The sequence below is a fragment of the Rhincodon typus genome, chromosome 26, assembly GCF_021869965.1.
Source record: "Rhincodon typus isolate 14 chromosome 26, sRhiTyp1.1, whole genome shotgun sequence".
Taxonomy (NCBI): domain Eukaryota; kingdom Metazoa; phylum Chordata; class Chondrichthyes; order Orectolobiformes; family Rhincodontidae; genus Rhincodon; species Rhincodon typus.
Genome location: NC_063357.1, coordinates 18,715,012 through 18,727,840, shown reverse-complemented (window position 1 = coordinate 18,727,840; position 12,829 = coordinate 18,715,012). Strand labels below are relative to the sequence as shown.

General features: G+C 38.8%; 1 protein-coding gene across 3 annotated transcripts in view; it reads right to left on the bottom strand.

The window, feature by feature from the left end:
* acaca (acetyl-CoA carboxylase alpha) overlaps nucleotides 1-12,829 on the bottom strand; it is a 269,320-nt gene that overhangs the window by 195,879 nt on the left and 60,612 nt on the right. For all 3 annotated transcript variants that reach the window (XM_048612563.1, XM_048612564.1, XM_048612565.1), the window contains exons 14-21: nucleotides 11,441-11,591; nucleotides 9,795-9,898; nucleotides 8,841-8,922; nucleotides 5,789-5,934; nucleotides 5,533-5,683; nucleotides 4,932-5,066; nucleotides 1,553-1,699; nucleotides 127-315 (exon numbers count right to left, since the gene is read on the bottom strand). In XM_048612563.1, coding sequence (XP_048468520.1) covers nucleotides 127-315; nucleotides 1,553-1,699; nucleotides 4,932-5,066; nucleotides 5,533-5,683; nucleotides 5,789-5,934; nucleotides 8,841-8,922; nucleotides 9,795-9,898; nucleotides 11,441-11,591 — 1,105 coding nt within the window. The remainder of the gene's footprint in view (nucleotides 1-126; nucleotides 316-1,552; nucleotides 1,700-4,931; nucleotides 5,067-5,532; nucleotides 5,684-5,788; nucleotides 5,935-8,840; nucleotides 8,923-9,794; nucleotides 9,899-11,440; nucleotides 11,592-12,829) is intronic.

Here is a 12,829-nt window from a genome sequence, read left to right as displayed (position 1 = left end):
TGGTGAAGTAGGTGGCCTATTTCTGCTTCTATTCTGTATGCGCGTACGGGGCAGATCAGAAACTTCTAAACTTGCTTTAAGGTCAGGCTATTTTTGCTTCTCCATTCTGACATTCTGTTGTCATACCTGTTGGCTGGGGAATTGGCAGAGCACTGAAGTGATGTTGCTTGCATACTGTGCCATCTCCTTTCTGATAGCCTTCTCCACTGCTTGGGGGATTCTTCCAGAAACACTAGTCATGATATCCTGCAGCTCCAGGAGAGGGAGGGAAGGATCCCGCAGGGTCTGCATTAATCTTTCTACCCAGTCCTTCACCTTGAACAGACAAATAAAACAGAAGTCAAAAGATAACCTCACTGTGCTTACCATCTCCATTAAATTTTAAATTTCTCCTTCAAATTGCTAAATATATCAGGTAATGTGGTGTTCCCTCAAACAGACCAGAAGTTCTCAGGTTCAATTCCAATACTGATCTTAGATGATCAACAGTACAAACACAAGATCTAATCTGCAAGGGTAAGATAAAACTTATATAAAAATTCAAGTCACCATAATCTTATCAGACCATAGTGCTACTCTATTTAGAGACAAGCAACTGGTGGTGGTTTAACCGGAGGGTCACCACACGTCAGGCAAGGGGAGAGGTTGAGGATGACTGCTCTGAGGCAACTGACTAATCTTTCCTGGAAAATTAGTGTAAGCAGATGTTGGGTGAAAGTAGGTCAAATTTGGCGGTGATGCCAAGATGGGGGCAATATATTAGCATAGGTAGAAAATCGGTTAATAGACAGGAAGCAAAGAGTAGGCAGTAAGGAATGAGGCATTCTTTCAATAGGCTGTAACTACTGGAGTGCTGTCAAGATCAGTACGGGGGCCTCAGTTATTTAGAACATATGTTATTCTATTAAAGTTTGCTGATGATATAAATAAAGGCGATATAAATACTGTATGCCAACACCAGCATCTCCTTCACCGGGTGAAAACATGGTAAAGAAAATCTGAAAAAAAAAGTAAAATATATGGTTGCTGGTGGTGGATGGAGGAATGTTGTGAATCATGATAATATGGAGATCATGTCTAGGTATGGCTGGTTTGTTAAACCACCTGGTTTCTTCCAATTCATCACATTCACATATTCTAGACAAACAAGAAACACCTTCACAGAACAGCGTGGGAATTGATTCATTTTATTTTTACAATATTTTCCACTTAATATACTTTTCTCCCTTTCATTTAAAATTAGCTCAACGTTTACCAAACAAATCTTATATTCGTTCATTTAGAAGTACACCTCCAATGTCCCCCACAAGTTCTAACTGTCGACCAATTATACCTGGGCTTTCCTTCTATTACCCTAAACAGACCTCCATCCTATATGTTGAAGACCTTTATATGAAGAGTTCCCAGAAACCAGTCCCCAAATTTGCCTTTCATTCATTGAACCGACATTCCCTTGACTCACTGTTCTGATTTAACTTTATTCAATCACCAACTGAGCAAACAGGAAGCCAGCCTCTCTACATGGTACCTGTTCATCATTCTGCAACCCCACCTTTATATCAAAGTAGGCCTCTGGTAGGCAGAAACCATTCATGACGTTTCCCAGGTTATCCAGAACGTAATGGAAGATGCGGTGCGGCTTCTCTCCTTGGAGGGCCGAGCTCTGGTTCCTGACCAGTGGTCCTGTGAATAATTCAGCCTGGAACAAACAATGAAACAAAAAAAATTATGCATTTCAAGAATAAACCTAAATGGCACACATTATAATGCTGTTTGAAATGCAGAAAATCTGATGAAGTGCTAATTTAAAATCAGAACTTAAACTGTGCTTATTTGTGGCAATTGAGTAGCAAGAAACATCATGAAACCATTCTGACATTGTAGGTAGTATCACAATCTTTTTAATATGAAAGTTCTATGACTTTGCCAGTGCTGGTATACAGTTTAGCTATTTAGTGCGTAAGCAGCCTTTGGGAGGCACCAGCAAGTAAAACTTTAGTCGTAAATGAAACTTCTCCAAGTTTATGATACTCACCCTTTCAATGTCCTTCACGTCTGTTTTGCTTGATGTGCTTGACAGAGCAGACAAGCAACTTATTCCTAGTCCTGTGCCAAATCCCCTTTGTAACCCTGAACTAGGGATGAAATGGTCTAAGTTGACTTTCCCCTGCCTCAGTGTTATGATCCTAACTGATGATACTACTAGTCAAGTCAGATCAAAGACTGAAATCTGGATTGATAGATCATATTTTGTTGTGTTGTAATTTTAATGAGGTGAAAGATCTCACTGAAATACAAGCACACAATGTTGCAGATTGGCTTTTAACAATAAAACTCAAGCTTATTAAGCAACAAAAATGAAGATAAAATTGTCTAGCTTATTCTTTTTATAATGCAAACAAAATATTTTTGAACACATGGTAAAACATAGTCCCAGTAATTCAAAAGCCTCTTCTCAGATCCCAAGAACATCTCTTGTGCTATACTCAAACTGAGAAATATCTCTTTTTTTGAACATTTCAAAAGGGTTACATTAACTTTAACTTCAACTCCCAGTCTGCAAAATCTGACAGGCATACGAAAGCGCCAGGAAAAGGCGGAGTAAAAACATTCTCAGCTTCAAATACCCTCTTCTGGGTTTCGTACAAACATTTCTGGTCTAAGATCATTACTAAACTCTTTACACTAAAGGTAATTTGTTTTTTACTGTCTTCTCTCCTTCTCAGGAATACTGCTTTATATATCCATTTTCAACCTTCTTCTGCAAAACTGCTCCAAACTGAAAACCAAAAATAAAACTTTTCTAGGCTTAGGATTTCCCTAAGCTTAAAAAAAATACGGAATTTTTGCACAATTATTTATCTTCCTAAGGTAATCAAAAGCCCATTAATTCTGAAGCAACTTCCTCAAGCATTCTTTTTTTAAAAATAGAAACACCAGAGTGTCAGAAATTCCTACAAGTTAATTAATTAAACTCTTCAGGCAGAAAACCTATATGTCACTAATTCAGAAGTCAAATACCCAAACATGAAATAAGTGATATTACAAACATACATCATTTATAGTCTACATTACAGGAGTTATACTCAGGATGCAGTCTGACGGAATGAGGAACTTTCTGAAAAGACACCTTCATGTTCAAATCTGCATCCCACCACTTGGTGGCACTGTAAAGCTATCTGCTGGAACGATTTCTCACAGACTCAAGGGTCAGAGATTTTTCTTACTTTTTTCAGGCATCCGCCACGCCCACTCTTGGGACGTTCACACTGCAGCAAGCTACATTTTGCTCCAATTTACTTTGGCTTCTTGAAAACATGCCTCTGCTACTGGGTTTCACACACTATGGTTTCATGTTTTTGTGTTGTGACACGTGTGTTTCACACGGTTATGAAAGAAACATTCCTAAAACTCCATTTTTATTTATCTTTCTGAAAAGTTTCAACAAGGTCCTCTCCCTTCAACCCTTTCAAACTCAAAAGTGCAAAGGCCACTTTTTCATTTCAGCAACGAATCTATAGCATATGCATAATTCCTTTCTTCCCAGCATTCCTTTATTACAGCTCCTGGGCCACTTGGATGCCTTCTGATCCACTCAGAGATCATTGGTCTCAATCTAAATTTACACAAGAACTGCAGCATCACAGCCTGATGGACATGATTTTGCCAAAACTAGGGGATGAATATATTTAGAATGCATTCTTCACAAGGGATGTATTCTAACTCATGTCCTCAAATTCAAAACTGTCCCAAAATAAATTATCTTTTTGTAAGTTCTATGAAACTTCTGACATGCTACATATCTATTTTGTAACCTCTACCATTTTCACACATTAAAGTGAATTACTTGAAGAGCACATGATTAGATTTCAGTATGTTGCTGGCGGACAACAAACAGCCAAACTCATGTTTCCTCAGCTTGTGCTTAATTGCCATTACATTCAGGTTAGCACAAATGGGCAAAGAAGTGTCTATTTGTTCATTAAGGTTAACACCTCCTTAGAATTCAACTGGATTTTAAACATTCCCAATGCCTTTGTCTAGATTTGCTGGCCCAGAAGGTTATCCTAGACATCATCACTCTTCTGTTTTGATTAATTCAGTGCAAGATTGACCCTGGGCGATTTACTTGATAACTTGCTGTTCTTTCCTGTGGTAAGGTGTCTCTGAATCATATAACCTCTTCTGCTGGCTTCAGGGAAACAGGGGAATTTCTATGTAAAGAAATAATTTGCATAAATCCACATCCGACTAAATCTGGTCAAAGTCAGCACTGCACTCATTTCGGTCAAAGCATGTTCCCAAACAATCGTGGCTCGATGGAGTCCCACCATCTAGGTCTGTGTGTTGGTACAAGATGATTAGACTGCTTTTACTAGTGTTTAAAATTTCAAAAACACCCATATACATGACTTAAATATTTTACAGCAACTCATGTCCTGACACTTTTATGTACTCTACAAGTACTCGAATTCAAAACTGTCCCAAAATAAATTACCTTTTTGCAAGTTCTATTAAACTTCTGACATGCTACATATCTATTTTGTAACGTCTACCATTTTCATACATTAAAGTGAATTATTTGAAGAGCACATGATTAGATTTCAGTATGTTGCTAGCAGTCAATAAAAAGGTCATCAGGAAATAAAGGCAATTTAATGTGTCAGTATTTATGAAATTTTGCCTGCAATCAGCCATTTTAAAGAGTGCATAGGTTATAGGTATGCTTTAAAAATAACCTTAAATTATAAGTAATTTGCAACTGTATTACACAACAAAGCAGTATTTCACACTTACGTTTCTTCATAGAATGTCTTTCTTTGCATTACTAGGTTATTCAGAATAAAAACCATTAGACTTCGTTCACTGATGGGTTAATGAAAAAGACGTTAAGCAAACGGAATGTAACTAAGAGTTGAACTATCTCCTACCTGCTGCACCCTGCTTGGATCATCTAGCTGCAGTTTGGCAATCACACAACCCGGTTCAAGGACAGCTCCTGGTCTTTTCACATAGTGAATACAGCCTGAAGCCTGAGCAACCAACGTCATCACCATCTTCATCACCTTTGTAAGACAGAAAGTTAATTTCACATTCACGAACTGCTCATTATACATTTTCATACTAAGTTCCACTGTGGAATCAGCTTTAATTTACTTGGTAGCACTGTGGTTCAGAGTCACAAAGCTGTGCGGTCAAACCCTGCTACAGATCTTCAGCAAATCATATCGATTCACACATCATGCAGTACAGCGGCTAAGATCTGTTTAGTGCTCTTTGAATTAATAGTTTTACGAAAATAACATCATAAAGCAATGCAGGAACATCAAAAATCAGAATAACATTGGTGCCAAAACTAATAGATTATGAAAGAAAACTGCAAAAAGCTGTGCTTACTAAACTGAGCTCCCCTTAGACCCAGTGTACCAAATAAAATATGAGTATCCATTACGAACTTGTGTTTTCACTGCTCTATAATGAAATTTTTTTCTTTTTTTAAAAGATTCATCTATCAGGGTTTGGATTATTTACCTCAATTTCAGCAAAGCAGTGATCTGCAAAAACATGGCCACCATCTTCTACAGTGTATTGGATCAGCTTTCCTGCTGAGGGTGAACGTAACAGTGAGGGGTCATTTTCCTTTTCAAATACACAAGTCTTGTTGCCAATTGTAACACGGTACCTGTAATATAAATATCCTGAGATTAAAACCCACAATTCACAAAAGGTCTAACAAGAATACTTCCTTGAAGTGGCAGTCAAGAGAAAAGAAAAACCTGTTTCCCACCTGTCCACTTCCTCTTTCATGTACGAAGTGTAGCTGCTGCCATGGTAGGACAACAGCAAGCCACCATCACTCAGTCGATGAACATCCACCTCCACAAACGAGTTATTCATTATAACTACATAGCAATTAGGCGACTGCCGTGTAACCTGTGAAAGGGGTGAACAGCAACATTGATAACTTCTGGAAATGCTCAGCACAAATGAGGCTGCAGTTTAAATGTTTTGTCAATCAGCTGAAAAAGATGTCCAGCACCTTCAAATGGATGCCTACCATTAATTTGTCACTGCTTGGCAGACCTCAAACAAAGATTTAATTAAAATGTTTCACCCTTTCGCCCAGGATAAATGCTATGTGAGAGGTAAAGGAGGAAGCTGCCTCACTCACTTGAAGAATGTTTGCTTTGCGAGAACAGCAGAACAGTAAGAACAACAGACATGTCTTCCAGTCTCTTGCTTAGACAGTTGGAAGATACTTGCAAAGCAACATGGGTGGAGAGGTAGCAAATCACAAAGAAATAAAGAAAAATTGAAAGACTTTTGCATTTTCCTCAGGTAAGTTCACATCCTTTCAAAGCATCACATTGGGCAAGGATAGTTCTTTTGGTGCAAGCAGTGCTCCAGCATCTTGTTTAGTGTGCTGGGCTTTATGAGTGACTTTAGATGACAAGAATTGACTGCTAAGGACCACAGGGTAGAGGAGCCATCACAGCTGAATCCACTCTTGCATACACCATCAATTATCAAATCACAGCATTTCAACCGCAGTCATCTGAAATCAAACTCGAATCTTTCCTCACCTTTAAGTTCCACACCAGGTTTAACATGTTGGTGTTAAACCATGATGAGGAAGTGAAGAAAGGAAAGAAAAGTTGCTTTAACCTTTAAGCACACAGAGCATTATCAAACTAAGACATGGATTCAACCAGACAAGCCAACCTACTATTAATATTCCACCCAGACAACCTGGAATCAGTCCCAATTGTGAGGCTGACATCATTCCAATTCAATAAAGGATACTGTTACAGCATATTACTGAAGTGATCTTTTCACTATTATAAGATCATAAGACACAGAGCAGAAGTAAGCTCTTCAGCTCATTGGACTGTTGTACAGACTCAACGAGATCACGGTTGATCTAATAATCTTCAACACCACTATCTGCCTTTTCCCCATAATCCTCAATTTCTGTACTGATTAAAAATATATCTCTCTCAGCTTTGAAAACATTTAGCAACTCAGCCTCAACAGCCCCCTGTGGTAAAGAAATCCACAGGTTCACAACCCTCAGAAGAAATACCTCCTCACCTATCTGTTTAGGCACTAGGTTCAAGAACTCCTTGCTTAAAACACTCTTCCTTTAAGACAATCATTAAAACCTTCTGATTAACCCACTCCAGTGACTCCTTTGGTGGGCTCAATGTCAAACACTCCTGTTTAACAGGCCTCCTGTGAAGTGTCATAGGACATTTCACTATGTTAAAGATGTCATACAAATTCATACTGCTGTAGATAACTGACTGTAAGTTCTTGAATCTAAAATTGAATAGCAGTGTACTTGAGACTGAATGGATCTCCTGTTTCTTGATTCTACAACTTGCAGTGAACCAAGTGACACGTAGAAGCAAAAGGTATCAATTTAACAACAGTTTTAGTGTGTATTTTACTTGCACTGCTTTAGATTTGACCTACACATTGCTTTTTCAGCACAGTTATACCCTTACGGTTACACTGAAATATCTGCACCCACAAATCTCTGCACAGAAAGTAGCATGCATTTAGGTAGCTTGTTTAATATAGAAAAAATTGCAAGACAAAGGTTAGCACAAAGGCCAAAGAAGGATGCATATGTGCAGTAAATAAAAGCAGTGCCAGAATTTGGTTTTAACAAGGGAATTCCCAAGATTCGGGATGAAAATGTATGGATACACAGCCATCAAAGGTGGCACAAAGAGATTATAGGAGACACAAAAGGCCAAAGTTGGATGAATACAGAATTTTCAGAGGATTAAAGGACTAGAGAATATTTCAGAGACAGGGAAGGCCTAGGCCATGGAGAGACATTGACCAATTTATAGGAATACAAGAACAAGCATTTAGCCCATCAACCTTATTACACCTTTTAATGAAGTCATGGTTGATCTGTGACATTATTCCATATTATTGCGTTTGCTCCAGATCCTTTAATATCTTTAGTAAACAAAAATTGACCAGTGACTAAACTATTGATGTAGTATCAATTGCCATCTGAGAAAGAGCTCCAAATGTCCAACGTCTTTATGCTACAAGTATTTCCTAACTACTTTCATAGAAAGACTGGATCCCCAAGCCGTCACATCTGGTCTTGCACGCAATCAATTTTGCTCTCAGTGTAAGCTTCAAAAGCTCTGAGGTAGAATATTATATGGCAATTGTAAAACTCACTTTATTTACAGATGAAACATTAACTGAGTCCTTGTCTGCCCCATAAGACAGACACAAACAACCCCGTTAGTTTGAAGAAAAACATGACAGTTCTTCCCTCAAGCCAATATTTATCCCACAACTTCAGTACATCAGTAAAACAGCCACATTGCTGTTTGCAAATTTCTCACACTAACAGTGGTTATACTCACAAGTAATGTATATTTGGCTATAAATCATGTTACTTTATAAATACAAGATTTTTCTAAAACAAAAATATACTTCAGTTCTAACTTCGACTCAACACACCATGCTATCCAGTGTTGCAGCTTTTCTGAAAAGAGATTGTTCACTTGGGACTGCATTGAGACGGTGGAAATGGCACTCAGAGTCCTCTCAGACTACAGACGGAAAAGATTCTAAAAGCCACTGGTGAAAAACCAGCATCGAACTCACTGCACCACCCTGTTCATTTAACATACCTAACACTGCAAACATATTTGCAATTCTCAGCAAATTATAAAAATATTTTTTTTTAAAATTTCATAGGCACACACTGACCGGAGGAAACTTTTCCAATGTCATGCATAATAAAATCAAAAATGATGTCATCAGAGGGTTTGGAGGTGCATTGTTTACATTTAGGACTTTACCTTTAGCACATATTTCACCCCTTCATAGATGAGTTCCCCATCCACTGTGTTCAGAAGAGTATGAGCTGGTAAGACTTGACCCCTAAGGGAAGATTAGCAGTCAGTTAATTAATACTGGTTGAGAAAGATGCGACATGACGTCAAACCTCCATCCACCAGCCCATTCGAAGATTTGGACAGTGTCTAAACTCACCAGAACTGTTATAGTCTAGGCAATACATTAGACAAACAAAACACAGTCAGCAGATGAGGCAGCAGGGATGGACAGAACAAAAAAGAGCTAACATTTCAAGTGCGGACCTTTCATCATAAGTTTTTAACTCTAAACTCTAAACATCACGTCTGTTTCCTTTAGGATCCATGATCTATGTATTTCTGGAATTTCTGTTACATCCCAACTTTGTGTGAACTAAAATATAAATTAATTTGCCATTTTACTTTCATCTTCTAATTTCTAGTCCTTTATCCTTCTTCCTTTCACTTTCCTGATGTTTGGTGGTGGAAAAAAGGCTAGGATGAAGACATGATCAGTCTTGGCTGTGGAGTTCTCTGTTCAAGCAGTTACCTGATTCTCTTTCTGGACTAAGAGATAAAGAATAAGCTGGTTGTGGTATTGGAGATCTACTGATATCTGTGAAATATATCCCAGCAGTAGATATTTTTCTACAAGGTGCAAGTTATAACAATCCTGAAAGCGAAACATTATTTGGCATCTTTCCAAAAGCTGTGAGCCACAATTTTTACAAAGTTTTTCATTACAGATATTGGGATTCCTGTGTTAACAACAGCAGCCAGAGCTCAGATAACGGAAGGAAGAAGCATCAGCACTGGAGGTGACTTAGTAACAATGGATAATTGTGAGATGTCAACGTTATACACAACTCAAAATTCCAAAATATAGCTATTAAAAATGTTTGGATAAAATCTTAAAAGTTCAAGGCCAATACAACTTACCTCTCCAGTGAATGAAGGAAATTAGAGACACTGTTTCTGAAGGATTTATCTGCAACATGCAGAGCTCCGCACACAATCCCCAACATGGTGTCTGGCCTCTCAGCCTAAAAGAAGCAGAAGTACCATTTCAGCAACTATATAAGCAGATTATCAAAAAAAAAAAATGGCCTGTCCAATCCAAATTAGAGCCATGAACTTATTATCACTTTAAAGAGATGTGTCTATGGTTTAACAGGTCAAGTCTGCTTCCCTGGTGTGTGAATGAATCAGAGGCCAGGAATTTGATCGCCCATCTGTTCTATTTAAGCTGAGGTAGTTGCCTGCAGCTAAACAGGATAAGACTGTCAGCCTCAGTACCTCAGGTTAACGGGTAAAGTTCATTTAAGGAACCTTGCTACTCAGGGACTCCAGCCAGAAAGCACACATGTGTAGTCATCAGGTGGGGATCATGATCAAACTTGGCAGTGAAGACTGACTTTTCAGCACAGTACTGAAAGACAACTGGCCATCATAGGTCATTCCACAAGAATGGGTATGTTTGCAACACGTTAGGAAGAAGAAAACAAACTAAAATTACAGAGAACATTGGATTGTTTACCCACCAATTCATAGCAATTTCACTGCTACAGTATCTATAATTTTGCTTGTTGGTTAGAGCAGGCACTAAGCAAAGCTGGTTCTCAATGATGTTAACACAGACATCAAAATCTAATTATCCAGAAATATGCAGTTAAGAGGGAGGGAGTAATCAGGAGGAAGGAGAGCTTCACTTTATATAATTTAAAACAGTGCAGATAAGACCATAAGATGTAGAACAGTAGGCCATTAAGCCCATTGAGTCTACTCCACCATTCAATGAGATCATAGTTGATCTGTTAATCCTCAACTCCACTTTCCTGCCTTTTCCCCATAATCCCTGACTCCCTTACTAGTTAAAGGTCTGCCCATCTCAGGTCTGAACATATTTAGTAATCGAGCCTCAACAGCCCTCTGCAATAGAGAATTTCACAGATTCACAACCCTCCGGAAAAGATCTCTCCTCATTTCCACCTTAAATAGCACACATTAACACTGCTTGCTTGCACTGTATTAACCACTTACTCATCAGTAGGCTACCAGTAACAATCAACTTGCATGGGATAGTGCAGAACAGGAAAGGGAGAGTCATAGTGCCACACAGCTTTTTCATCTCAACAAGTTGGGTCTCAGCACGATCTAAAGGCATATTAAAAATGAGGAGGAGACTGGAAATGGATTGTAGGCTTTTGTGACTGATTCTTCCCAATTGCTCATTTAATTAACCAATAAACAGGGCCGACATCTGTAAACCGCTGATTGAGGGAGATATCTCGGCCGCTGATTAAGGGAGATATCTTGGCCTCTATCAGAAATTTCCCACAATATTCCATCTTGGACATCTCTGAGAATTTTAAGTTTTAGGATTTAAATCCTAATGTATATTGTAAAGTATTTCCACAAAGAAACAAACGGCAACAGGTGATATACCCTGCCCAATTTCCCCCACCATTTATTTTTATGCAACATAAAACAGAGGGTAAGTAATTGCCACCCAGTCCTCTATTACCCATTTTGTGCACTTAAGTTGAAAAGTTGCACGGGTCTTCCCACTTGCCAAGTTGCAATACCTGGACTTTCTCTGCAATGAGCCGATCCAGCCAGCCAGTATCAATGCTGTTCTGTTGGAAGCTTTCAGTTTCCAATAATCTGATGAGGTATTCCACAGTTGTTCTGAAATCACCACGAATGGACAGTTCCTTCAGTGCCACCACCATGTTCCTATAGTGTGAGAAATAACAAACCATGAAAATTTCCCACTAGAAAACACCACCATGTGCCAAAATAAAGCTTCAGCTGTGGTCCAGTTTAGTAGTGATTTCAAATCTAGAAAAAAAGAGAACATAACATCAATGCTCAGCCTGAACAATTAAAGTTCAGTTCAGTTCAGAGAGGCACAGAAATACTTCTATTTTGGGATAAAATAAAAATTAATGGTCATTTTCACACAAGCCCCAGGTATTGAGCATTGATGGATTAACGAAGAATTGGAACTCAACATGAAGTTCAGTATTCAGCTACATATATTTGTATATATACAGTAACATGTAAAGCAAACTTAGAGGTGGTACTGGCAGTACATTTTTTCATGCAGAGGGTGAAAACTGTCTTGACTATTCTGCCAAGTAATACAGATTCACTTGCAGATATTCCAAATTCTAAGATGTTAAGGCTAGGAGGGCTCCATCACCCATGGTTGCAACTAACCACTTCCCCTCAGTGTGCCAAATGGATAAACTCAGATGTCATAGCTATGGTTTCAATCCAAGAATTTTGGCTCAGAATCTCTGCCTTACCAAAGAAATATTGCATTGCCAGAGATGTCATCAGTCACTCTAATGTTAAACCTGTAAGACATATACTTGGGTGAATAAAGTGATCCTGAAGCACTCTCTGAAAAGCTGATAGATATCTTGCCCAGCATTAGTCCCTCAACGAATATCATAAACTTATCTTCTAAATATATATTTCAGTTTTTGATTGTAGAAATCTTCTGTGAACAAAATCATAGACGCACAGAATCTCTACAGTGCAGCTAGAGGCCATGTGGCCCATCGAGTCTGCACCAGCTCTCAGAACAGCATCCCACCCAGACCCATCCACTCACCCTCTCTCCACAACCTTGCATTTCCCATGGTTAATCCACCTAACCTGCACATCTTTGGACTGTGGGAGGGAACCAGAGCACCCGGAAGAAACCACACAGACACGGAGAGAACATGCTAACTCTGCATAAATAGTCACCCAAGGCTGGAATTGAACCCGAGTGCGTCGCACTGTGAGGCAGCATTGCTAACCACTGTGCCACCGTGCTGCCAACTTTATCTGCAGAATAACAGGAACTTCAAAACAAAAGCAAAGAATGTGTTGCATGTGAAGCAACCTTGACAGCCTGCACACATTAAGGTGAAATCCAAACATTGTTCCCTACTGTCTTTGTTGGTTATGTGATGTTTACA